Source organism: Thunnus maccoyii, chromosome 21, assembly GCF_910596095.1.
Source record: "Thunnus maccoyii chromosome 21, fThuMac1.1, whole genome shotgun sequence".
NCBI classification, from domain to species: domain Eukaryota; kingdom Metazoa; phylum Chordata; class Actinopteri; order Scombriformes; family Scombridae; genus Thunnus; species Thunnus maccoyii.
Genome location: NC_056553.1, coordinates 15,181,581 through 15,207,315, shown reverse-complemented (window position 1 = coordinate 15,207,315; position 25,735 = coordinate 15,181,581). Strand labels below are relative to the sequence as shown.

The 25,735-nt window shown below is 40.3% G+C and overlaps 2 protein-coding genes across 3 annotated transcripts; one reads left to right on the top strand and one right to left on the bottom strand.

The window, feature by feature from the left end:
• The first annotated feature begins 605 nt into the window (after positions 1-605).
• Positions 606-11,849, top strand: LOC121888217 (choline-phosphate cytidylyltransferase B-like). 2 transcript variants are annotated; one of them, XM_042399636.1, is made up of 8 exons: positions 606-869; positions 5,915-6,014; positions 7,274-7,390; positions 7,526-7,677; positions 7,935-8,013; positions 8,127-8,269; positions 8,997-9,185; positions 9,470-11,849. In XM_042399636.1, exons 1-8 carry the CDS (start codon positions 789-791, stop codon positions 9,692-9,694), a joined length of 1,086 nt encoding a protein of 361 aa, XP_042255570.1. In that variant the 5' UTR covers positions 606-788; the 3' UTR covers positions 9,695-11,849. The 2 variants fall into 2 exon arrangements, with proteins under 2 accessions (XP_042255570.1, XP_042255571.1); XM_042399637.1 differs by lacking the exon at positions 606-869 and adding an exon at positions 2,622-2,717.
• On the bottom strand, positions 11,548-23,884 carry pdk3a (pyruvate dehydrogenase kinase, isozyme 3a). Its single transcript, XM_042399635.1, has 12 exons — positions 23,533-23,884; positions 19,411-19,552; positions 19,218-19,289; positions 18,008-18,192; positions 17,819-17,908; positions 17,326-17,403; positions 17,008-17,084; positions 16,773-16,874; positions 14,977-15,084; positions 14,720-14,833; positions 14,316-14,436; positions 11,548-12,186 (listed from the first exon to the last, which is right to left on the bottom strand). The coding sequence occupies exons 1-12, from the start codon at positions 23,636-23,638 to the stop codon at positions 12,140-12,142; spliced, it is 1,242 nt and encodes a 413-aa protein (XP_042255569.1). The 5' UTR covers positions 23,639-23,884; the 3' UTR covers positions 11,548-12,139.
• Positions 23,885-25,735: the final 1,851 nt, after the last annotated feature.

Sequence of the window (25,735 nt, the reverse complement as noted above, 5' to 3'; positions counted from 1 at the left end):
GATTATAGGATTAGGCCAGTAGTCTGCCTCTTTTTCAAAGTATGCCTGTGTATCCCGATGAAACTGGTTTCCATAGCGACCAGGCGGGATTTTGGAGGGCACAATAGATCCTGTCCCAGATTGGGGCCACAGAGACACTACAGTGCATCCAATAATGAAAACACAAAGGACGTTTTGTCCTTCAACCCCACAGCCCACTTTGGCTTTTTATACCCTAAATCAGGGTGATAATTTATTATATATTTATCCTATATTGGGTTCAGCCACCATCTTAGTGACTTTAATAGCAATTTTATGCGCTTGCTGACAATAATCTAGCTAATATAGACTATTTTGTTGTAAATGAATAGACCTATTTGTTGTTGTTCTTCTAAACTGTATGTTCTATCATTCTTGTTTGGTGAGAGACACATTATTTAGGCTATTAAGTTTTCTTTTTAAGATTAGACAACAATGTAGCAGATTGCATCTCTGAATCAAGATATCCACAATTGCATAATAGGAGGGGTGTATATGAATGTACGGCCTAATAGCCGTCTGGTCTACTGTAAGGTCTACTATACTGTGGCCCACACTTGTCGCAGCTCATCAGCTGTGAGCAGCTGATCTGTCCTTTGCACAGACTGGACGGACAGGCGGGCAGTTATCGCACTGCTGCACTTGGCCGCTGCGCTGGAGCACAGACAGAAACTCCTGCCTGTTAGACTCAGCAGCAAGCAGAAAACCGGACAGAGAAGAAAGGGCCAAAACCGATATCCACATATTTATCCGGTGTGGTTTTGTGCGCCATGGTGAAACAGCGACGCACCAGAGCGCGTTCCTGTTGCGCAGATGTTGCTCGCCTATGTTGCAGAAAAGGACCATTGAAGGTAAGTCTGCTCACTTAAAACATTTTAGTTTCGGGGTGTCTACTCTGTCTTGTTATTCTAGTCGAGTCGGTGCGTTTCAGTGAGAGGGAAGTTTGCCAAGTAGGCTAAGATGGACAGTCTCAAAAAAGAAGGAGAAAAGTTGAGTTTATATCAATGTTTGAGTTTTAGACTATGCTCTAGTCTATGCAGCTAACATACTTTATTGTGCTGAATATGTAAAATAGCCTATAATCTAATCTGTATGACGCTGCAGCTCAGTTTTACTCAAAAATACGCCAACATCTTGTCGGATACACCAAAACATGGCAAATAAAGCGCACTCACCCGTAATGGATCGATTTTTATTGTAAACTCTGAAATTAATTGTTTATAAACAGAATATTATTTCCTGATAAGGTTTCACAGAATTTTAAAGCTCCAAGAGGAAACACTGTCTATAATTATTCATGCTAAGACGCTTTTATGTCATGTTAAATCTAAACTAAAGTGTTTCCTAGTCAGTGAACAAGCAGTGATAGTCGGTGCCATCTCACTAATGGTGCTATAGTCGCCTCCACCAATCCTCGTCGTTTATACTGCTCGACTGCTGTAGCTGCTCTCTGATTGGTCCTTTCTTGGAGCTCTCTCCTCTTTTCTGTCGCCATGGCAAGCAAAGATCGTTTATTATAGCGATAACTCACTCACAGCTCACAAGTCTGACAGGATAATCTTATGCAGTTAAAGGACAGGTTCACAGTTTTTCATGTTTGTCTTAAAACAACAGTCAGGTGTCCATATGAACAGTGAAAGAGGTTTCCCTCACTGCAATCATTCCTCCTGTTCATACTGGCTATTAAATGATCCCCTTCAAATGTGCTTTCAATGTAAGTGATGGGGGCCAAAATCCACAGTGTGTCCATTCAGTCATTCTGTGCAAAAATGCAATTAAAAGTTTATCTGAAGCTTATATTAGGTTTCAAAAGTCTGAGTTAGTCATATCAAGTGGATATCTGCCACATTTACAGTCCTTAGCATCAAATTCCCTCTTTGTGTTTCCTCAGACAGTGTTTCCCTGTTGAGCTGTGGTAGTATAGTCACTGAATTATAGTAACAAAAAGAGGGACTTTGGCACTAAAAAGACTGTAACGTTGAAAGAGATCTCCTTGATTTGACTCATTTAGACAACTGAAGCTTCATATTAGCTTCAGATAAACTTTTAAATACATTTTTGCACAGAAGGAGGCTTGTGGATTTTGGCCTCCATCACTTACATTGTAAGTACATTATGAAAGGATCTTCTAATGGTCAGTATGAAAAGGAGGAATGATTACAGCAAGAAAAACCTATTTCAAAGTACATTTGGGCACCTGACAGACTTAAAAAAAAAAAGGTGAAGTCGTCCTTTAAATAATTTCATTTCTCATGTGGCTTATTTCTGCACTGTTTTTCATAGAAAAGTGATCTTTTTCCTAAAGTTGCATGTAACTGATTGATGACTGACTCGGCCTGGTCACTTCCACTTGAAGCCCAATGTCTGGGGTGCCAAGAAACAAGTGCAGAGTGAGAGCTCTTTGCCGCCTCTTCCTCTCTGCAGCAAGGGATCAGAGTGGAGGAGGAGGAGGAGGAGGAGGAGAGGGGAGGACAGACAGAGAGGCAGAGCAGTGAGTGGGTGGGGGGGGGGGGGGGGGGGGGGGGGGGGGGGGGGGGGGGGGGGGGGGTGGGCAGAGGAAGGAGAAAGAGGCAGAGTGGTGAAGAGAGAGGCATCGTCTCACTGATGCTGAGTCACATAACAGAGGGACCACAGCCGCATCCCATGAGTCTTTGGGAATAATGGAGGAGCTCGAACACACCTGCCCACATCCTCGGACGGTAGGGCTTCTGTGGATGCGTGTTTTTCTTGTGCGTACATGTCTTGCGGTATGTGTGACAGGCAGAGAAAGGAAGACAAAGGGTCCTGCTTTCTCCCCTGTTACGAAACACATCCCCCTATAGCATGTGCCTGTGGGAGATGCTCAGAATGCTGAGTGGACAGTGTGTGTGTGTTTGTGTGTGTGTGTGTTCGCTCTAGTGTGTGCCAAAGGAGGAGGGGAAGACAGAAAAAAGAGGTGTTTCAATCATCCTGTGTTTGTCTCTCGTCTCTCCTTCTCTTTGCTCCTGTAGCGTGGTTCCTTCTCTTGTGCCTTCATGTTTGTCTCCATATTTGCTTTCTCCTCTCCCCTGTCTTCACTCCGGCCTCTCTCTGTTCGTGAGAGACAGTCCCCGTCTCTGGTGCCATTGTTTTGTCGTGCCCTGTGTGTCCCCGTGTTTCTGTTTTTTCAGCTTTAATCCTCCTTATGCCAGATGTTCTTTGCTTGTGCCAGAGTAGGCTTTACTGAGCGCGCTCATGCTGCTCGTCCTGATAGGCCCCTGTGTTCCTGGACAGTCAGGTTTAAGCTTTACCATCTGCTCTGCGTTAAACGTTTGTAAGCTACCTCTTAGTTCTCACTATGCCCAAGAAATAATAGGTGATGAGGATGAGGATGCTCCCTCAGCCCCATCCTCCCTGCTTCTCTTCTGCTGCAGCTCCTGTTGGATTCTGACACTTCTTGGATGTAAATAGACAGGTCAGCACATGAGAGGTTGAATTGTTTAACTGTGCAAGGATGTGATGCACAAATAAGGGAAGGTAGACAAAATAAAGGTAGTCTCACGTCCATAGCAGTGTTAAAAATTAATCTAACTGCACCGTACTCTGCATTTGTGTTGGCTGAGGTCATATGCTGTTACTTTTGACAGATAGTCATATGCATGACCTTTGAAATCCACTCCTTCACTTCTAATATAGTCTTGTTCCAGACCTCTGAGTCCCTGTCTACACTGTGATTTTGTCAGAAGTGAAAACAAAATGGCAACTACAGCTAACCAAAGGGCATGCTGTGACTTAGGAATGCTTTATGTATTTTGTGTGCATATAAGTGCAACCTCACAGCTCCTCAAAGATTTATTGAGTGATTTATAAGGGAAGTGCAGGATTGCAAACAGCCAGTCCTGACATCCAATTAAATAAAAACACAATAAGGCTAAAACCTTATTTCCATTCATTCAAAATGAAGATCTAACATAATGAGCTACTGGTTTCTCTGGCTGCAGTATCATCTGCATTGGTTACAGGATTGCATGCATGGACAACAATAATACTCAGTTTCACACTGGAGTTCTGGGATTTTATCGCTTTGGTGCCAAAATGTTCAATGACGTTCTCATTTTGGCCTTAGTGTACAAAATGAATCCTAGTCCGTTAACACTTTCTGGCCCTAAATGAAGTCACTTGTTCATGATTTTGCTGTTGTCTGTCAAAAGAAACAGAGGACAGGTACATGTCGCCAGAATTTGCGGAGAAATATAGATTATACAAGAAACTTTCCTCAGTGTGGCAGGTTTCTTTCAGGGATCCCATATGCTGAAATGGTTCTGATACTGACCCTAATAAGAGGATTAGGTATCTGCCATCATGTGATTGATCCAGTTTCTTTGTCAGTGTCATTATAAAATTCAGCGTTTTATTCATGCAGTGACTACGGGCCAGCAACTAAGTTTTTAGTGGCCCCATGTTTCCTTACAACTCCGGATCCAATTGCAGCGATGTATACAAATTTTGGAAAAGGAGAGCACAGGTATTGGGTTAGAGGTAAGATATCAGGGGAAAAAAAGTTGGATTGGTGCATCCCTGTTTTCTTTCTCCATGAAAAAAATTATATTATACCAATAATTTCTAGAATAAAAAAAGGATCTAGAATAAAATTTACCTCCATTATATTGGGGTGGAGGCCTAAATCTAGATGAAATCTTGAGACAAATAAAATATTTTTAAAAAATAATGGTAAACTATCTAAATGGCTACATGCAGCTTTGGGTGATGTGAAGTTGTTAAGAATACAGATTTAGCCAAATCTCCTTCCTTTAACTCATTGTTGGAACTTAATTTTCATAAACAAATTACACAAATTCACCTGTAATTCTCACCTTTCAATCAATTTTAAATCTTTCTCCATTTGTGTTCCTTGGTCCGCCCCTCTCTTTGTTCATGGAACATGTTGTCATGTCAGACTGTGGTTTTGATGCAGTTCCTGGAGGATATGTTGACGTCAGTCGCCCATGTTGTCCATAGAGACTGAATCTGTTTCCATCTTTTTTTTTTTATCCTCCTCTCACACTCCCACAGCTTTCTGCTCTGCACTGACTCGGATTCTCTTTGACTGGTGTGAATGAGATTCAGTGAATATTCCCTGCAGTCAACAGATGGCACACAAAGACAATTTTTGTCAGGGAGGCTCACACTGCAACACTTTAACCTTGATGTAGTTTTAACGCCTACAAACAAGTATCACCCATTACTTGACTTGCCCTTCTTTCTTACTCTCTCTTGTCCTTTTCCCGCTGTCTTTTATTCATTCTGTCACTATCACTGTCAACCTTTTCCTTCACTTTTTTCTATCTTCTTCTCCCCATCTCATTTAATGTTTGCCATCATCTTTCCCTCCCTTCTTCTTTTGCATCAATAAGACAAAGGGGACAACCAAACCTACTGGCTCAGCAGACTTTAATTTACATTTAATTGTCTGACAAAAAATAATTGTTTTCTCCGTGTCCAGTTTATTACAGAAGTCATCTGCATCTTGACCTCTTCTGTCTAATTCGTCCCTTCGTTCTTTAGTTCATTCCTGCAAGACCTTCATCAACAGATCAATAGCTCTGCCCTTGTTTTCTGCCACATAAAAATACACACATACAGAATGCTACACAAAGAAGTAAATGTTAGCTCACACGCAGAGTGATCAATAACACTGAGTGCAGCGCTGTCTGTCTCTCAATCCATTGTCCCGATATGGAGCAGGCATCAGCTGTGGTCAATAATGTAATGGAGGTTACTGTAAGTGGAATGAGCTTGGAAAGGGAGACATATTATGCACCATTGAGGGAATGTGTGGATGTTTTCCTGAGTACATTTTTTCCTCTCCCAGACTAAGATGTCTGTGCTGAATTTTACCCCTCTCTCGCTAACCCGCTGGCTTTTTTGTCTCTCTCAGACTCTGACAGAGCCTGCCATCTTTGCCAGGGAGACCAGTTGTGATTGTCGCGCCCCTCATGAGAAACTCACCATCGCCCAGGCCCGCAGAGGCACCCCAGGTAGACCTCCTCCTGCTTTTCCTCCTTCCAGCTTCATGTTCATCTTTAGTCACCTTCATCCGTTCTGTTTACAGTCTTCTAAACATGCAAACATCACATTTACTACTTTTTTTTTAACTACATCTGCTACTTATACTACTACTATTACAGCTTTTTCTAGTACAACTGGTACACTTTTACTACTACGACTACAACAACTGTTAGTGCAGCTGTTACTCCTTCAGCTATTTCTAGTGCTATACCACTTGATACCACCTGATACTCTTCTGATGATGTTACTACTGTGGCTACCACTGCTATTACTTCTTTTACTACATGTATTACTATGACTGGAGTTACTGCTACATCTACCTCTACTCATAGCCTACTGCTATATTCACCACAGCTTTTTCCTATATTACTGTGCTTCTGTGCTGGTACATTAATCATTATAATAGCAGTATTATCATTTCTACTACTAATACCAATGCACTTGCTCAGATGGTAGTATTATGTTTTTGGCAAAGTATGTGTTATAGAAGTTACACAACATGAGTTGGCCAATAGTGAAACTATCTGCTACTACTACTTCTAGTAATATCATTATGTCATCATAATGACTATGCAATACTACAGTAACTAATGAGCATTAAGGCTGGATTACCGATGGGGCAAAGTGGCTACAGCACTCTGGGTACCAAAGCTCCAGTCTTACTCCATGTTAATTAGTTTTTGCAAGTTTAATTGAACATTTGTTCAGGAATATGCACCACTAAAGCACAATAAATGGCATAATAAGGGCCTAAAGGTGCTTTCCTGCTTTATTACCTAATCTTGGCAGGACCCTCACTGCGTTGAAATCTAGTTTTAAGACTTTATTGTTTAATTTTTTTTTGTTTGTTTATTGCTTATTGCTATTTGAATGTGTGAAATGATATTGCGACACAACAAATCCGGGTTCAGGTAGTATTCTAGCATAAAAAACTGTACACATTGCAAAGAGAGTAGAAGGTTAGTAAGGGCCCAGCTGCTCATTTTTGTTGTAGAGCCCCCTTGCAGGTTAATATGACCATGCCTAAAAATAAATAACATGCTGTCAAAGAAAGAATGTTAATGATACATTCATTTTCATAAATATCAATGACACTGTAAAGGAGATTTTGATATTTTTATTTAAGCACAAAAACATGTGTAATGTCGCACATTACTCTCACTATAGTGCCCCTGCAGGTAGTTCTGATTATTTACGACTGTTTTGGTGTGTTTCTGTGTGTTTTCAGTGGATCGGCCAGTCAGAGTGTATGCAGATGGCATATTTGATCTGTTCCACTCCGGCCACGCTCGCGCCCTCATGCAGGCCAAGAACCTCTTCCCCAACACCTACCTCATAGTGGGAGGTAGGACAGACCAACTGATACGCACACACACCCTTGAATGCCACCGCTTAATACAGCCTATACATTCCTCTAACTGATAAGCATAATACAATCATATGTTTTGTGTGTGTGTTCCCTGCCATGTGCTTGCAACAGTGTGCAGTGATGAGCTAACCCATAAGTACAAGGGTTTCACGGTCATGACAGAGATCGAACGTTACGAAGCCCTGAGACACTGCCGCTATGTTGATGAGGTTTTGAGAGACGCACCTTGGACGCTCACACCTGAATTTCTTGAGAAACACAAGGTGCGTGTGTGTGTGTGTGTTTACAGATTGAGTGTTAAACTGTGCATGAAGCATCCAAGGCTTTTTTTTTATATAAATATGTGGAATACAACCCTTGTCATGCACTTCTTGGAGCCTGCACAACTTGTAAATCCCTATCTTGCAACCTACCGTATGTTCATGTGAGTTTTTTGTTTTGTTTTTTGTTTTAACTATGTGTGTGTCTACCAGTGCAGTGTTTTCTGCCATACAGTATGTGTCCTTTGATTGTTTCTCAGATCGATTTTGTGGCTCATGATGATATCCCATACTCCTCAGCAGGAAGTGAGGACGTGTATAAACACATCAAGGAGGCAGGTCAGTGTGTGATGCTCTAAGAAGATAAGCACATAATTATGTGTTTCTTATTTTATAAAAAGTATACTTGGGGGGGCTGATGTCAAAAACTGTGTTTTGTGTGTGTGTACCAGGAATGTTTGTGCCTACACAGCGGACAGAGGGAATCTCAACTTCAGACTTAATTACTAGAATTGTCAGAGACTATGACGTCTATGCCCGACGCAACCTCCAACGCGGCTACACGGCCAAGGAGCTCAACGTCAGCTACATCAATGTGAGTCCATGATCAGTTCTCCATGTTACCATAATGGTGTAATGCTGGCTGCTGTGTTGAAAATAGTGTACTAGTATTATTACAATATGTTATTTTACAGTATGATAACTTCTCTTTTTAAATCAAATCAATCAATAATTACACTCATTTATAAACAATAACTTGTATTTTTGAAGGATTCAGCAGTTAAACACACTGTTTAATAGTTTATTTTGGCATTTGGCCAGTTAAATAAAGTCACAGATACACAAATATATAATGCAGAATATATAAGATATGAAAGTTTGTCATGTCAAGATCGTGTTAGCAGTAATTCTTAAGATACCTGAGTATCTCCATATTCAAGGAAACATTTTTTCTTCCACAACATTGACAGAAAATAGGCACTGAGAGTCATCCAACAAGGGTCCATAGCTAAATTCATACACTGGGCATCATGTTTACTGTACACGGTATATGGCTTAATTTGTAATAGTGTAATATTTGTAGTATTTGTAATGCAACTATGGGAAACACTGTGGAAGTTGAAGTGAAAAAACATATTCTTGTGATGCCCCAGTGTGGAAAATGTGTCTTTAAGGGTCACTTTTTGTTTAGTTAGGTATGACTAATTAATGAAATGCAGTTTATTGTGTCTTAAAAATGTGTCAGGGTGCAGCGACAAAATATTTGATTGAGGTTTTGATTCTTCAGCTTATTTTCTTTCTTCAACATTTGATCCCCTCAGGAGAAGAAGTACCGGCTGCAGAACCAAGTGGACCGAATGAAGGAAAGGGTTCGCACGGTCGAGGAGAAGAGCAAACATTTTGTTTACCGTGTGGAGGAGAAGAGTCACGACCTCATTCAGAAATGGGAAGAGAAATCCAGAGAGTTTATCGGCAACTTTCTAGAACTTTTCGGACCTGATGGGACTTGGGTAAGTAACTCTTTGATGATGGTAACATTGTCACTATATCTCTTTAGTGCCTTGTCGGTCTATTGTAGCTTTGTACCTGGAAAAAAGTCAGATACTGATTGGTATTTAAAAAAAAAAAAACTTTTTAAAGTGAATTTTAACTACATTTTGGCCAATTTTACACATTTTTTATAGTGTTCTTGGTGTTAAGGTGTTTAGCTTTCTTAAAATGTGATGTAGCTCATTGATACATGATCTGTTAGTACTAACATTAACTCTTTCTCCTCCCCTCTGTCCCTGAACAGAAACAGGTATTTCAGGAGCGCAGTGGACGAATGCTATCCTACGCTCTGTCTCCCAGGGAGTCTCCCTGCAACAGCCCTCCCCGCGAACTGTCTCCCCTGCGCTCTCCCTCTCCCCCGTCTCCCCCCGCTCGCTGGCACAACGCACGGCCTTCACCCCCAACCTCCCCTAAAGGAGCATCCGCCTCTATAAGCAGCATGAGTGAAGGTGATGAGGATGAGAAGTAGATGGACTGTGGAACACACACTTACAGCACACACACATACACACACACGCACACACACACACACACATCACTCACAATACACTGCCTGGGAACTGCTCACATGTGCGCAAACACACACACACACACACACACACACACACACACATATATATATATATATTCTCCTACAAACACTGGCTGGATACTGAAACCTCAAGGAAAGCTGCAAATATGCAAGGCAGACGGTCATCATGGGAAATGTAGTCCTGTGCTGCTGAGCTATGAAGCCATCACTGTCTCTGTTGCCTGGGCAACCAAGCAGGCAGAAAAGAGAAGAGGATGCGGGTTCATGCACACAGTGTCACACATCGTATGAAGGTCAAGAATCCTTTGCGGCATCTTTTCGAGAGGGTTTGCTCTGGATCGTCCAGTGCTGATAAGGACTGCTCATTACACCAACTCATTGTTTTTTTTGTCCTATTCTGTTTAGTTTAACATTTTCTCTTCAAGATGCCAAGATTTCTTGTATCTACTGTGACCGCTAGATGTGAACAGGCACAAAGTTACAGAAGATTGTATGTGGCATTCAGTACTTCAGCTGTGAACTGACGGCAACTGGATTCATTCATCACTGTGTGAGGTTTGTGCTTGTTAAACTGACAGTTAGGAATTAAAGGAGAGACACTGGAAACCCTAGAGTAGTAGAGGCTATCCTGTGGACAACCTCTTGGCACTCACACACATAGTCAGTGCTAGTTTGCACCTTTTTAGCATAATTAATCAGCAAGGAACATAAGATTCAGTGATTCACAATCCTTGATTTACATGTTCCCATGCTACAGTAATGACCACCTTCAAAGACAGATTAAAACTAATCCCTAAAATGTAATGTAATTCCTAAAATGTATTTGAAACTGAGACGATCGGTGCAAAAAAAAAAAGGTGATATCAAGCATCAGAGCTCTTGTATGAAAATTAATGTGAAATAAAATGTTTTGACATGATAGTGACTCTAAAAAGAGCCCCTAAAGATCTAATTCTTCTGCACCTTATCTATAAAATGCCTGTTAGATAATCCCGCAAACTTGATTGTGATGAGACAGAAAAAAATAGCCTTCATTTATTAGCTTCTTGAATGTAAATGTGAGTCTTTGAGACCGCACACACCTAGAGAATAAATGTAATCACTCTAATTTGTAGTCACATGATATAAAAACACGCAGATCCCTCGTCACCAGTCATTTAGGACACACAATTATCATGCATTATGGTAACCTAATAGTAGAAAATTTTCACCAGAAAAAGCCATGCATTTTTTTTTTTGAGATTTCCACGTTTTACCAGTCCATGTTTAGCAGACATTTTCGCTCTTTGGAAAATGATGTCAGCTGTCAATCAAACCTGGCAAACATGGAGACGCAGCCTTTCTCCAGGACTCTGATGATACTTGAACTATACCACTGTAATACTACTGTAATTGAAGCCCTCCAGGGGAACTGTCAGGTCCTCAAAAGCCGGAGCATCACCCTAACGTTTTCTTTGCTTTTATTGGAAATGTATGTAACAACTCTTTTGCTCAGGTCTGATCACCAGTGACCCATCCCAGGCCGGAGCACCACCCCCCTGACAATACAATACCCTAATGCAATGTAGAGACCTTAATGTCCTGTACGCACTACATGTTAATCTGCACTATATGTACAAACTTTGGGAATGTGTGTCTTTTTTTATTTTTTAAATTTTAATGTTCAAACGGCTTGATATGTAAATAAAACAAAAACGTATAACTGAATGTGAATTAAATATCAATACGTGTTCATTTCAACATTTTATCAGATCACAGAACACAAAAAAAAAACCAAACCAAACATTCAAGACAGATCACACACACGACAGCGATTTTCTTTATTGTCAGGTTTGACAATAGGTACTGTAAGTTGATCTCATGCTGAATCACATCATTGGACTGCTCTAGCACTCTTTTGGTGCGTGTTGATGTTGCATTAATTGCATATCTTTGCACGACTGCCTCCACAGTGAGGAGTTCATGCATACAAATATGTTTTTTTTTTTTAAGCTGGAGGTACACTAGGATGGATAACAGAGCGATCACTCCACACTGGCTGCATACAGTATACAGCAAATACATTATTCATAGTTATATACACAGCATTTTTTTTAAAAATACCATAGGTACAGAGACAGTCTTTAACAGTAGAGGTTGACAACAACTGAAGGTGGAAGATCCTCGGGCCTCTAAATCACATACAATGAATCGGGGCTTTTAAATGAGGAGGACTGTTGTCTCTAGCCTATAACACAGCACTTCCTTAACAGCAGGGTTGCCACTGAGAGTCGCTCAGTTAGACTGGCAGGTTACGAAGGCATTGGCAGTGATGAAATCTTACAGTGTGGCTAAAAGCTGAGGACCTACAGGATGAGAATTCTTTCCATACTGAAGCGTCTCTCAAACGTCTTCATTTACGCTCCTCTTTCTTTTCACATCAGGTGGCGCTGAAGGAGACGAGAAAAGGAAGTCACTTCATCTGAAATTCCCCCGTCATCTAGCCGATACGGAACAAAGCTCTAACCTCTGGTCCAGGTTTGGGCAATGTTTCATTAAGATTTGGTCTATTTCACTCATTTCAAACACTCAATCTGTCAATCTTCTATTAATACAGAAATTCTTCATAGAGGTCTATAAACTGTTATTTGAAGGAAAAATATATGTGTACGGTTAGTAAAGTGCACTAATTTACTTCCTGAATATGATTAATGTGACAAAAATCGGATGATTTGACGAAATGTTTAAGTACCGAGACCACGTTTTCCCCTGCTGGCTTCTCCAAACACTCAACTTTTTGTATGTTGCTTGATTTCCTATCGTTTAAAGAAAGAAAAATGAAGTGGCCTGTCCACACACTTTTAAAAGTAATCAGAGAAAAATTATCAAAAGATCATATAAAGTAATCTGTTCCAAAGTCAAAAATAAACAGTAAAAGAAAACAGTACACAATGCTGAAAAAGTAGTTCATTAATGGCGCCTTTGTTTCTGGATAAAATAAATTACAATGTGTCCGCTATCAATTTCTTCTGGATTTTAGCTGTATCCTCTAATTCTGTTGTTTCAACTCATGATTATAAAACAAAAGCACATTGTTAAAATACACAAGCATTGTTCAAACTCATTCAGAAGACTGTTAGGATTAATAATACTATAAGCAAGACGCACGGCTGACTGGAAACGGCATTGTTAGGAGTCCAAGCGACATGTGAGCATGCTCTGCGTCCACCGTGGCCGGTCTACACTTGTTTGCAGGATGACGTATGGAACGACGAAAGTATGATGATGTAAATCCTGCTTTCATTGTCCTTGTTAGATGCAACAGGTCTGTTCCCCTCTTTGAGGGCTTGTACAATACATGATGCTGGTGTGGTAGATGCTACATGCCAAAGCTGGCATGGTGGCGTTACATAAGCATCCTGAAGACGCTACTTTGGTCTTTAGTGTTTGCTAAATAACGTTGCAGAGCTGGGTTAATGTGTGAGCCGAGTTGCGGCTTGCAAGCGGAACTGTCTGATGAGGGTTAGAATCGCTGAAGGTGGAAGGTTGCATAACGAAAGATGAACAAAAACCCTTCCTTTTTAACGTTTTCCCTTTATAAATGATCCTAATGTTCCAGAGGAGCCTTCAAGGCAGACTTTTTAAAACATAATGTTATAAGTATCCAGAAGTAAGGCTTTCTCTCACTGACATAAAATTTAAATCCTGACTTCCTCTCTTTAAAAATAAGGTTACTTCTGATGCATTGCTTTCTGTTATTTTCCCAACAAAGCTATAATTTTCTCTCCTTTACATTGCAGCACACTAGATGATCACTCCGTTCCCCCCCCCCCCCAGGCTTAAATAGAGTGCAACAAAAACAAGTCTTTACTATGCCAATGACACACTGGCCTACTTGTGCGTTCAGTCAAAAGTGTCTCCCAAAGGAAGGAAATGAAACCTCCTCCTCTCCCCAGTCACACTGAAACTCAAACCCCTCTGACTCTGCTTGTGTGAGAGTGAGAAACAGAATACAAGCCTTCACTGGTGATGAGAAAGACACTCAATCAGCAGTGCAAGGCTTATTCAGCCACAGGGAGCCGCAGAAGACTCAGCAAAGCCAAGACAGGCTAAACTGTGCGTGAGACGGAGGAAGAGATAACCATGATGAAATGAATTTAGCTTGAAATAATGGATATATAGAGGAGAAAATGGAGTCCACATTAGTAATGATTCATGGTAGTCAACTGGCTAAATGGCCAGATACTGAATGGGTTTAGGCAAAGGGGATCTATAATTTGGAAGAGGTTCATTTTAAACTGTCTTGGGAGAACCAGTGGTAATGCCACGACAATGAAAGCTAGCATGATGAAGGTCATTGCCATTGGGTACAGATATAAGTCAAGGTCATCCATTTTTTCCAAAGGTTCAACCACTGGAATGTAAAAGCTAGTCTGATCCTAAACCAAGAGTTTTTACCCAAGGGCAACATTTCATCGAACATGCTCCAGGCAGAGTGCGGACATTTAGGCACCCAGACTAGGGCCAGGCTAGCAGGCCAGGCTAGCGAGTTATCTGTTGGCTTTGTATTTGGACTTGCTGGCATCACGCGGCTCTTTGCTGGGGTTGCTCCAATCGTCTGCCTCGGGACTGGTCTTGTAATGCCGCCACGCTGACTTGTTGAAGACAGGCAGGCGTTCGAAGGACTCGCTGGACAGGGCCTTTAAATAGAGGAAGAAAAACACAGGAGCCAATGAAAACTCACAGTGATTAGTACGAATAGTTCAACATTTGGGTAGCACATTTATTCACTTTCAGGCTGAGAGTTAGATGAGAAGATTAATACCATTTTCATATCTGTGCGTCGAGGACAATGTATTGTATGTAATGTAATGAACTGATCTTATCTAAAACTGGGCAATAGTTCCCTAATGTTGAACTATTCCTTTAAACTCTGAGCAAGTATCATAATAATATGCTTCATATTTAGCTAGATCACTTTACCTTCAGATAGATGACAGCATCCGTGCCCACGCCCTCCATAGAGTAGAGCTTCAGATCCCCCTGGAAGTATCGGGCATAGAGCCTAGAAATTGGTAAACCGTAGCCAAAACCAGCCTGGATGCAGGAGGGGAGGGGGAGAATTTAATAACCAAGATGCAATGCCTTATATATCAAATACACGGGCTAAAAAAGGCTTTGAAATGATCACCAAGGTCAATACTGATTTGATTTTCATGTGTGTGTGTGTGTGTGTGTACCAGTGGGACAGCGCCTGGCTCCAGGCTTGGTGTAGGAGCGGTGGAGTACATGTAGTTAAACAGACGGTCTATCTTCCTCAGAGGAACTCCTCCTCCTCTGTCACTGATCTGGAGGAAGGGCATGGGAAAGATGAAGAGAAAGAGTCAGGCAGACGGACAAAGAAAAAGTTCAAACACCACAAAATATTAGTATAAGATTGAGATGTGTTTGTGCAGGGTGTGATATGTGACAAAATCAGAGGGGGGGGGGGGTTGTTTTTGAAAAGTTCTTATTCAGGAAAATAAATCAGAACTACAGAGGGCCAATGGAGCGTATGCAGCCTATTAGTCTATTTCTTGCAGCTGTTACAGTAAAATTTATAAAATAATTATGTACTTTAATAAAACAATTACAGAACTTGAACTGCATTTGTGGACACATAGGAGATGTGATCATAAATAAAAGGTTACATACTAATTTAACATGCCACTCCTTTTAGTGCTGTGGATGGCGCAACTCAGCCAGACATGCCAATATACTTAATGTCATTCTTGCAAGTCACTATTTAATTCAGCTCTACTGTTATGACCTTGAGAACGTCAGAGCATTTCCTGATGTATTTATTGTATGTGCTTTAATTCTGTGCATGCACTGTGGATCTCTCTCTCTCTGTCTCTGGTGATCCTGCATCGGTGCCTGTGCGTGAAGGGCTGCAGGTGAGCTCAGCTAATCGAGTGATTGTGACTGTGTGAGTGTGTAGGTTGTTTCAGGGAACGGAGTGGTTCCAGCCTTTGAGCTCGCAGTTTTAAATGTGCAATGTGTAGAATTTAGTGGCATCTAGCGGAACAGACTTGGGCTTGGAATATAATATTCATAGGTATGTTTTAATTAGTGTATAATCACCTAAAAATAAGAATTGTTGTGTTTTTCTTACCTTAGAATGAGCCCTTTATATCTACATAGGGAGCAGGTCTATATTGTACATAGATTTGCCAGATTGATAACCTAGGTTCAGCAGGGGTTTAATCCTTTTTTCTCCTGTCTTTATTAAGTTAGGAGTTAGGTTAGCGACTTGTCTTTTTGTTCCTTTTTGTTCAAGTAGGTAATTTTAGGTTGCTCAGCTTGAGTTCCCTTTGGTTTATTGTTTTGCTGTCAGCCCACCCTGAAGCTGAAAGATTTGAAAATAAAACTTTAAAGAGCTGCAAATCCTCTGTTGCTGGTGGTTCTTGGGAGCTGGGAAGAGGGGAGTCTCGTCTTTAATGTTGCGCCAGGGTCTCCCCTAGGCCAGGTTGTAACACTATACGCAGCGCACAGCAAACTTCACTATTGAATAGTCTGCTTTGATGATGGACTTCTGTCTTCTTTTTATGCCTTTCCTGTGGAGGGGTCATCTGCGGAGTGTTGACCCTCTTTTACCCACATCTCTGCAAATCTCCGAGCAGAGAAGGAGGCTGATCCATTTACTGTGTCCTCACATAGCCTGGACGCAGTGTCATCTCTATTATCAGACAAGCATGAGTGCTGACAGTGAAAGTCCGTTTCTGATGTTATTTTTGTTTGCACTAATGACTGTTCTCACATTGCAGCCCTTCACTTAGATTTTTTTTTTTAATAGCTCATTTTTATTGAGATATTTTATATGGTCTATGGGCGAAGCAGCATAAGAAGCATCACTATGAGGGGGATACATTTTTGTCCCCATCGCAGATAAAAATAACTGAGCAGGGGTGGGGATATATAGACCAGAGAGGGGGGGAAATCCCAACCACCCCCCGCCCCCCCGGTCTATCACACCCTGTGTGTGTGTCAGATTTACCTTTACGGAGAGATCCTCTTTACCCAGAGTGACTTTAGCTTTCACCGGTGGTAATCCCTCCTTACTGTTCTCATGAAGCTCCACGGTGGCTCTCATTGAATTCTACAAACACCCGCAGAGGTAATTAACTCAGCTCAGCACGAGTCCTTATAGAATTATGGTCGTATTACAGTTTAATTACATTTGGAGAGAGCTGGACAAGTAAGATAACAGCGATAGATGTTGCAATGCTCACCTTGAAGAGCTCAAACAACATGTGGAACAGATGAGAGGGCACATACACTGCCTGGATGGGCTTTTTAGGGGCCTTCACTGGAGGACAAATAAACAGAGGGTGTGAGAAGATGATATACACACACACTACACACACATACAAAGCTGGTTCTTTTGAAGTTAATGAGCTGGTAGACATTATAATCATTGTAGGACTAAATTTGGACTCCCATGCTGCACTCTAAAGTTAGTAAGTACACTGTTTCACCACAGCTGTGCGACAGAGATTACAGAGAGAAACAGTTAAATGCATGGACGGATGGAATATTGCAATTCTTACTGTTGAACTCTTCAATCTTGAGCTCAGGAGCAGCCAAATAGTACTTCTCACACAGCATCTTGGCCGTGTCATACGCATCTGATGGAAGTAAGCACAGACAAAACAAGTCAGAGTAGAAAAATCTGAATAAATTGGTTGTTTATTCTGGATTCCTGCTACTGCTGATGACTGATGTTGCTTCTATTCCTCGCTAGGTCACTGAGAGTGCAGCTTTGTATCTGCGCTCCAGGAATTCCTTAAAAACTGTGATTAAGTAAATATGCATGGCTGAATTTGGTTTTGTTTGATTTGTGTCACTGCTGAGAGTTGCTGGTGTGATGTAGAACATAGTTGACTCAATTTCGCATAAGAACTGTGCAAATATTTGCAGCAATGTAAAAAAAAAAAAAAAAAAATCTAACCCATAGATAATAAAATACTCCCAACAGACAAAATATACACATACTGGCTGCTGCTCAGACTCAGATACAGATTATAGCCTCCTTTAACTCACCACTGACAACTTCAGCCACACTGCAGGTAGGATCAATACTGCCGATGTGTTTTGGATGAGCTGGATTGGTGTCATTACCAAACAGGAGTGCTGGGTAGAAACACATGTAAATAAAAGTTAGTCTTTCACAAAAAATCAATCAGCCACTAGGATAGATGCTTGTGATCCAAACAGATTATTGAGGCTCACTGTGCTGATTGATGAGCATGCGGAACGAGATGCGGTTGGTGTAGAAGCGGTCGAGGAAATACTGGATGTTACTGCTGATGAAGGGGTCAAAGCCAAACCTCTCCTTGTACTCTATGACTCCCTGAGCCATGGTGGGAACCACATCGTTGTGACGGTTGCGGATCTCAATCAAGAGTTCGAGGAAGCTGATACAAAACGGTAAGAACAGATTAAAATCAATTGACTTGCTAAAGGATAAAGCTGGTAATATTCTGCATTTTTTTTCTAATTGTCAACAAATCCCATTACAGGACCAAAACAAACAATGAATTGATCCTACTAACTACTAAAGTATTAACTGTGTATGCCTGTTGCTGTGAATACTCACTTGAGCACCAAATGTGTATCAATCAGCAACTGAAAATAGTTCCCAACAAATGCACAATTTACTCCTGTTTGAATAGCGTTTGCTAAAAACTACAGTGCCCGGCTATTTTAGGAAATGACTGACTCGTTTTAAAAAATGAAATTATATCATACATTTGCCAGTCATTTTTTTTAGATTTATTTCTGTGGTTGGAAGCAAAGAGCTTGCGGCTAAGAGACACAGGATAAGGAAGTCAGAGAGTAGAGAGACGGAGGAACACATGGATGATATAAGTCTTTTAATGGGATTTGTTGACAGTAAGACAGATATAGAATAACACCAGACTTATCCTTTAAAAAACATTTTGAAGTGGTCAATGGGGTTAGTAATACTGTAATTCATCAGAAATACAGTCTTTTCTTTTGGCTCCAACTCTTTAATTCCTTGTCTTCTTCATAAAGGATTTTTTTAATTTAATTTGAAGACCAACACAATTCACATTCAGGACGAGTACAAGCTTATCTTTACCGTTTCTTTCCTTTTCATTTCAAATGAACTGAACAATTCTTGGTGACAGGTACTCTAAACACACTCCCTTATCAAAATTCCTGCTTGTGTTTATCAGCCATGCGTGGTTGTTTATCTCACGGGCATTGTTATAGTATAAATACATATCATTACCTGTACAGTCAGCAGAGATCTACTGTGTGTGCACTAAGGGGATTAGCTGCAGTGGAGGAAGAACTCTAGACATAAAGACATAGGGCCAGTGCACAATAACTGGGTGTTTGATAAAGCTGTATTTACTGTACATTCTAGTTGCATTTATGAATCATTAACAGTATTCGGTGACTCATCACTCACTCGTTCAGAGCGTGTGGGTCCTCTGGCTTTCTGTTCTCATAATCCAGCAGCTCCACAAAGCTCTGCATGTACCTAATAAAACAAACAGAGGTCAAAAGGCAACTTTTACACACTCTTCATAACACTACTATTACTGTAAACCTTATCGTCTGGCAGCGATATATAAAGTTTATTTATGGCTGAAGTGTCTCACCATTTCTGGACCAGTCGGACAGAGGGCTGGCTGAGCAGGTTATCGGGTAGCAGGTTGACCTCTCTCATGGTGTTGGCAAGCCGCACCGGCAGCTCCTTACGCAGGAACATGAACGATGTTTTCTCACACGCATTGTCCCTGCCTGAAAGTGTAAAAATGATTGGTATTTGTGAAAGATGCACCATTCTAAGTGATTGGAAATATCTGTAGCTTGGTATACACTTTCCAGTTGGGGGAATTAACTTTTGCCTGTTCAGAAATATTTGATCTTGCTGCTACAAGTCATATTGGTACAAGGATTACATAATTCATGAGTTCAAAAGCTTGTTTTGTGTTTCTGTTATCATGTGAAAACCACGGCAACATTTATGAAAACCGCTAGGCCTCCTGGGCATGTGAAATGCTTCCAAAACTGATAAATCACCTGAAATACAAGCAGCAGTTGTCCAATCCTCAAACGTTACATTTTTTCCACATACTAACAATTATTTGCCAAGTAAAACAACCTTTAATATAATAAGTTACCTACCAAAGAGGCTGGCAGAGAAGGTAAACTGATCAGCCACAGCTAAGTATGTGATTGGGAGCTGTAGCCTTTAATATGATACCTAAAACACTATTAGCTACTTGGCTGGAACTGTATTTACTGTCGGCCAACATTAGTTTGAACAGTCTATGCTGAACTGTACAAGGAAATTATAAATCTTGTTACCCGGTTGAGCAGGGAAGTCATGGAAAGGTTAGTGGGATTTATGTTTTTTTGGTCTGAACAGGAAAAGCTGAATCTCTCCAAAAAGGATTATGTGTAAACATCCTTGAATTCTTAACCAAAATGTAATGTACACAGCCTCCTCTTATGATGTGTGCATGCAGCATGGAAGCATACGAACGCTGTTAAAGCTCAGTAGAGAAAACCTATTCACACATCGAAAATGCTTTCTGGATCTCCCAGCTATTAAAAAAAAGGGAAGAATGGTCAATCAAACAGAACAGAAACGTTTTGCAGCTTGTGTTACGGGAAACCTGTTGAAAGCAGGAATTAGTGCAGATACTGTGTTTCCCTCCTGTGCAGAAGAGAAGATGTGCTGTTATATTAGTATCTTAAAAACATCAACGATTTGGTAGAATAAAAAGGAAGTGTCCCATCATCTCAGCCAGGCTTCCCCTGATTCAGCAGTATACAGGGAAGGCTGGGGCTCGTAAAATTGCAGAACGAGGCAGTGGAACCACCGAACACTGATTCAGCCCTGGTATGACACACACATTCTGCTAATTTGTCAGCCGCTGACGATCCTTGGATGATGCCTCACTTGTTCCCTTTTCGAAACATCCTAATACCCTTCGCACTGCTAGTCTCTCTCAAGTGAATAGCATTACTGCTGACAATCTCCTCCATGCTAACAAGTGTGTGTACGACACACATCCAAGCCACAGCTGTGAGAACAAATTACGTAACGGAGATGACTGTGTTTAATCAGAGATGGATTAAGAAAAGCTTTGAGTGCGGCCAGAAAACACACAATTAATAACTGTCATCTTGCCTTTCAAGTCTCATGCCAGAGTCTAGCACACTTATTGACACCACAATGCACAAAAGGTTCCATTTTAAGCATTTGTTTACCTCAAAAGACCCATCATATTACTTTCATTTGTGTAATACTACACTAGAATGATGCACAATCTAAATTACCTCATAAAGACTGCAATAAAACCACAAAGATAAGTAAACCTTGTTAAGAAATAAGAAAAACACAGGGTTAACTCAAGTGGGTGGAGGTGTTTCATCCTCCGATGCAGACAGTGACGGGGAGGGGGGGGGGGGGGTGAATACATATATGCAATAAAGCAGTCTGTCCCATGTTGACATGGTAAACAAAGCTATCATGCAAAGCCATCAGATTGCATCGCTTGTTCAGTTACGGGGTGTGCCACTGAACACCAAATTTAAATGTCACATCTGATCATAACAAAGTATAACGTTTCATGACAGCTTGTAGCAGACTTCTACTATTAATAAACTTGTGGAAGCTACTTTCCTGTCTATAATTGATTATGGTGACTTACTGTATATGAATGCAGCCTCCTTCATCTTATGGGGCCTTGATTCAGTGTATCATACATCTCTATGTTTCATTACAAATGCAATGTCCCTTAGTCACCATTGCATTCTTAATGATTTGGTGGGGTTGGACATCATTGACCCTTCACGGACAACAGCACTGGTATATTTTTATCTATAAAGCGATACTGGGTAAAACTTCCAGCTTACGTCTGTACCCTTCTCTGTTTCAGCTCTGCTTCCAGCTACGCTCCTCCAAGTGGTTGTTCTTTTAATGTACCCGGGTTTTGATAGATCTGAGGAAAACTGCATTTTCTTACTATGTACTTTAGGTAAGGAATAATCTGCAAAAAAATCTAAAATTAGAAACTTTTATATCCATTGATGAATTAAGTCCATCATAAAGAATGTGGTGATGGAGGCATGTGGTTGTTTTTCTTGAGAGGTAACTGTGTTTGAATAGCTGTTCTTCTGTTTCATTGTGAATTTTTATATATCATGTTGTTGCATTTTAATATGTTGTTATTTTATATGGCTGCTACCTTGGCCAGGTCTCTCTTGTAAAGGAGATTTTTTTTTTTTTATCTCAGTGGGACTTCCTGATAAGATAAAGGTAAAATAAATAAAATAAAAATAACAACCCAGAGTTAGCCTGTGACACCATCAAATACATAAAAACAATAACAAAATACAAGGTAATAAGCAAGTCATTCCTTAAAAGGGTCATTCAATGGAAACTGTTCAGATTGGGAATTGGAATTTTAAGATTTTTGATCATAACTAAACGTTGAATTTTATATTTCATAGCATGAAGAATACCTGCCATAAAACATATTTTGCAAGCTAAGGCACTATTTTCTTAAATTTAATTTTGAACTAAAGCCTGTGATGGGGTGGAAAGATTCAAAGTAATATGGCTGAAATTCTCTCTGTGGTCAAAGCTAACGGTAAATGCTAGATTGGATGGGCTGGAGGGACAAACTCTCACAAGTGCAGTTAGGGTTAGGCTTAGGCTTAAAGTTAGGGTTCAGGTTAAGATAAGGGTTAAGATAAGGGTTAGGGTTAGGGTTCAGGTTCAGGTTAAGTTTAAGGTTAAGGTTAAGGTTAAGGTTAAGGTTAGGGTTCAGGTTCAAGTTCAGGTTCAGGTTAAGTTTAAGGTTAAGGTTACCAATCCAAAGTCCTTAGGGATCTTTAGGAAATGCAGTTCACTATGGAGGAGAATGGGATGGAGAGCATCATTTCTGGTAAGGCGTGTCCTTGACAAAACATAAGGCAGCGTAGGTTTGTTAGCGGCTGCTCTTGCCACCATTCAAGCAACTACTTTGCATTTAGAAATCCCCAGACTTCAGTAGACAGAGATCTCCGATTGCCTGGTATTGCAAGACTAATCTAGCACTGACCAAAGCTAACACTACACTTAGCATGCAGCTAAATTAAAAAAAATTATGTTCATAGAAATACATTTTGAAAATTTCATTAAATAATTGTTTTCCCCATGTTTTTTTGAGTGACGGGGTGAATATGTTATGCTTGACAGAGAAGGTTTTAAAGAAAAAATGTACCAAAAATGTTTTAAGAGAAGCTCAAAAGTCTCCAAACTCTGATGATGTAATTTCCTCTTAATGATGTCACTTAAATGAACAGTACATGTTTTGGCGCAGGTGTGATGGGGTGGAAAATTAACTATATGGACACACATAGATCATGCTATTTTAACCAAAATGCTTTTTTTCTTAATTTGATTAACACATTTCCCATGAAGAGGGAAGCACCGATGCTCCTAAACACAACAAAGTCTGAGATTGATGCAATATTTATTGAGTTTTACTTCACACGAATGTGAGAAAAGGTCAGAACAGACATGAGAACATGACAATAGTTTAACAGAAAACAGTTAAAAATATAAAAACTGTTATTTTTATTTTACTTCATGCTAGTAAACACACTTGAATGAGTGTGTTCAGCCACTGAAAACAATATTGACAGTTTGTACTGCCTCGTTTTGGGGCCCCAAACTGAACAGGTTTCATGGACTGACTTAAGAGATGACAGCCAAAACTCACCAAAATCCAAAAACTGCTTGATGGAGAGCGGGGACGGTGAAAACCTGGAGTAATACTCGATTTTGGGGTTGGTGTTTTTCAGCAGAGACGAAATGAAAATCCTCATTTTGAAAGTTTAATGGTGAAGCCTGGCTCTGACCGTGAGAATGAGACTCTGAGGAAACAACACGACCATCTCATCGGCCGCAGTGTTGACAGCAGCACACATGTGTCCCAGCAGCAAAACGAAGCGATCAATTAATGTCCATAAGGATACATGATAGGGACACACAGACAATATGCTCTCCAGAGGGCTTCCTGGATCTACATTGTTGCTAATTCAGAGCAGCTCGGCACATCAAGCTTGTCAGAGTCAAAGATGACTTCCGCTTACATCTTTCTAAATAAATCTACAGTAGGGTGACAATTTCAAGTGCTTGAAAGAAACTGTGGTATAATGGCTTTATTAATTAATAATAATATACTAATTATTTATTGACTGAGCCGTTATTAGGAACATCTCTTGGGTTTGGTAACACTGTCTTTTTTATTATTTATTCTTTCAAACTTTTATTTACAAATTTACAGTAGGTTATTCATGTTAGAAATATATTTGAAAAAATAAACCAACTAACAGTAAAAATAATAGAATGAACCAATAAAAATGAACCAATAAAAAATAAACTTATTGACCTTACAAAAATTTAGGAAAACAGATTTAGGCCTATAAACAGGACCAGTACAATTATTAACAATTTATCAGTATTTACAACTGCAGACTTGGTTGATTAATGTAAGAATCCTTTATTGATGACTCATTAACATTTATATTTGCAGATGACTTACTCATTTTTGCTGATTGCTCATTAAAAGTGAAAAAATCTTCAGCCATTTATTAATGAGTTTATTCACATTTGAAACTGCAAACTTCATCTTCTATTTTAGAACATGTCCTAATAAATCCATATAAGGGTGCCTTACTAAGAAGTGACGGCATATGTTTAATGGAAAATGTATAGGAGGTCTTTGCTTGATGAGAGTTAGGCTTACTGATGATTTATATGTATTATCTGAATACCATTCTTCTTTAGGATCACTCTCATAGACTATGACAGTATTATTTAGATTACCCACTTTTGTACTTTTTATTTTTTGTACATTTTCAGATACATAATTGAAGAATTAGACTAGAAAGACTTTTGCTTTTAGATGTTTATTACAGAAAGTGTATGAAACCCATGACAAAAAATAGTCACACATTCTGTCATTGTGTTACTTATGGATGGAATTATAGTTAAAATAAATGATTCCCCTTTTTGCTCGGAATTCCCTGGAAACCCCTCAAGAACCCTATGGGTCCCCGGACCCCACTTTGAGAACCACTGACATCAATGTCTCACAATTTCTATACCCCCATGCGGTAGGTTTTATTTTGAAGGTTTAATTCAATAGCTTCCGTCCTATTTGAGTCGGTTGACGTCTTGACGTACGGACAGCACGTACTGTACAGTGGAAAGTCTCGAGACAACCGGACTTGGCACGGGTTTGTTGATGCACTGCAGCGATTGGCCTAAAACGGGGAAGTGAGAAACAGCAACAACCCGATTGGACGAAGGCATGTCAGTCAAACTCGTTTATCTTGTTTATCCGCAGCCTCTGACATCAATGTGGCATTCAGGTACTATCGGAATAATCTGAAAAATTAGTTCTCGACTGGGAAAATGCACGTGAACGCCCCCTCATGTCGGAACAACTCGGAAAGTCGGCGAAGATGTTGGTACACACTCGCCGAAAGTTGACAAAAGTAAGCCTTTGGTTGACGGCAAGATTTGTTTTTACTAATTCATGTATCGCATATCAGTTTTTTGCGCTCATGTAATTTGTAATATGGTAGAAAAGTGATTTATTAGCATTGACCCTGATAAGTCAGGTAAGGCAATTATTTCAGTGGTTTTAGGGAATGTACTGGTGCAGCAACAAGTGTGGGAAAACACATCTTTGTAGCGTCCATGTTGTTTCCACATTACAACTTAAAGGCACACGAACACACCGAAGTCGAAAAAAGAGACCATCCGAGGAGCACGTAAATGCAGCATAATAACAGACTTTATATTGGGCCTACACATTAACTGTATGGGCTCACACTGTCAGGGTGGTAGAGTTTTGGGGATTTACTGCCACCTAGCGACACATGGGAACATTGAAAATACTGTAACAAATGACA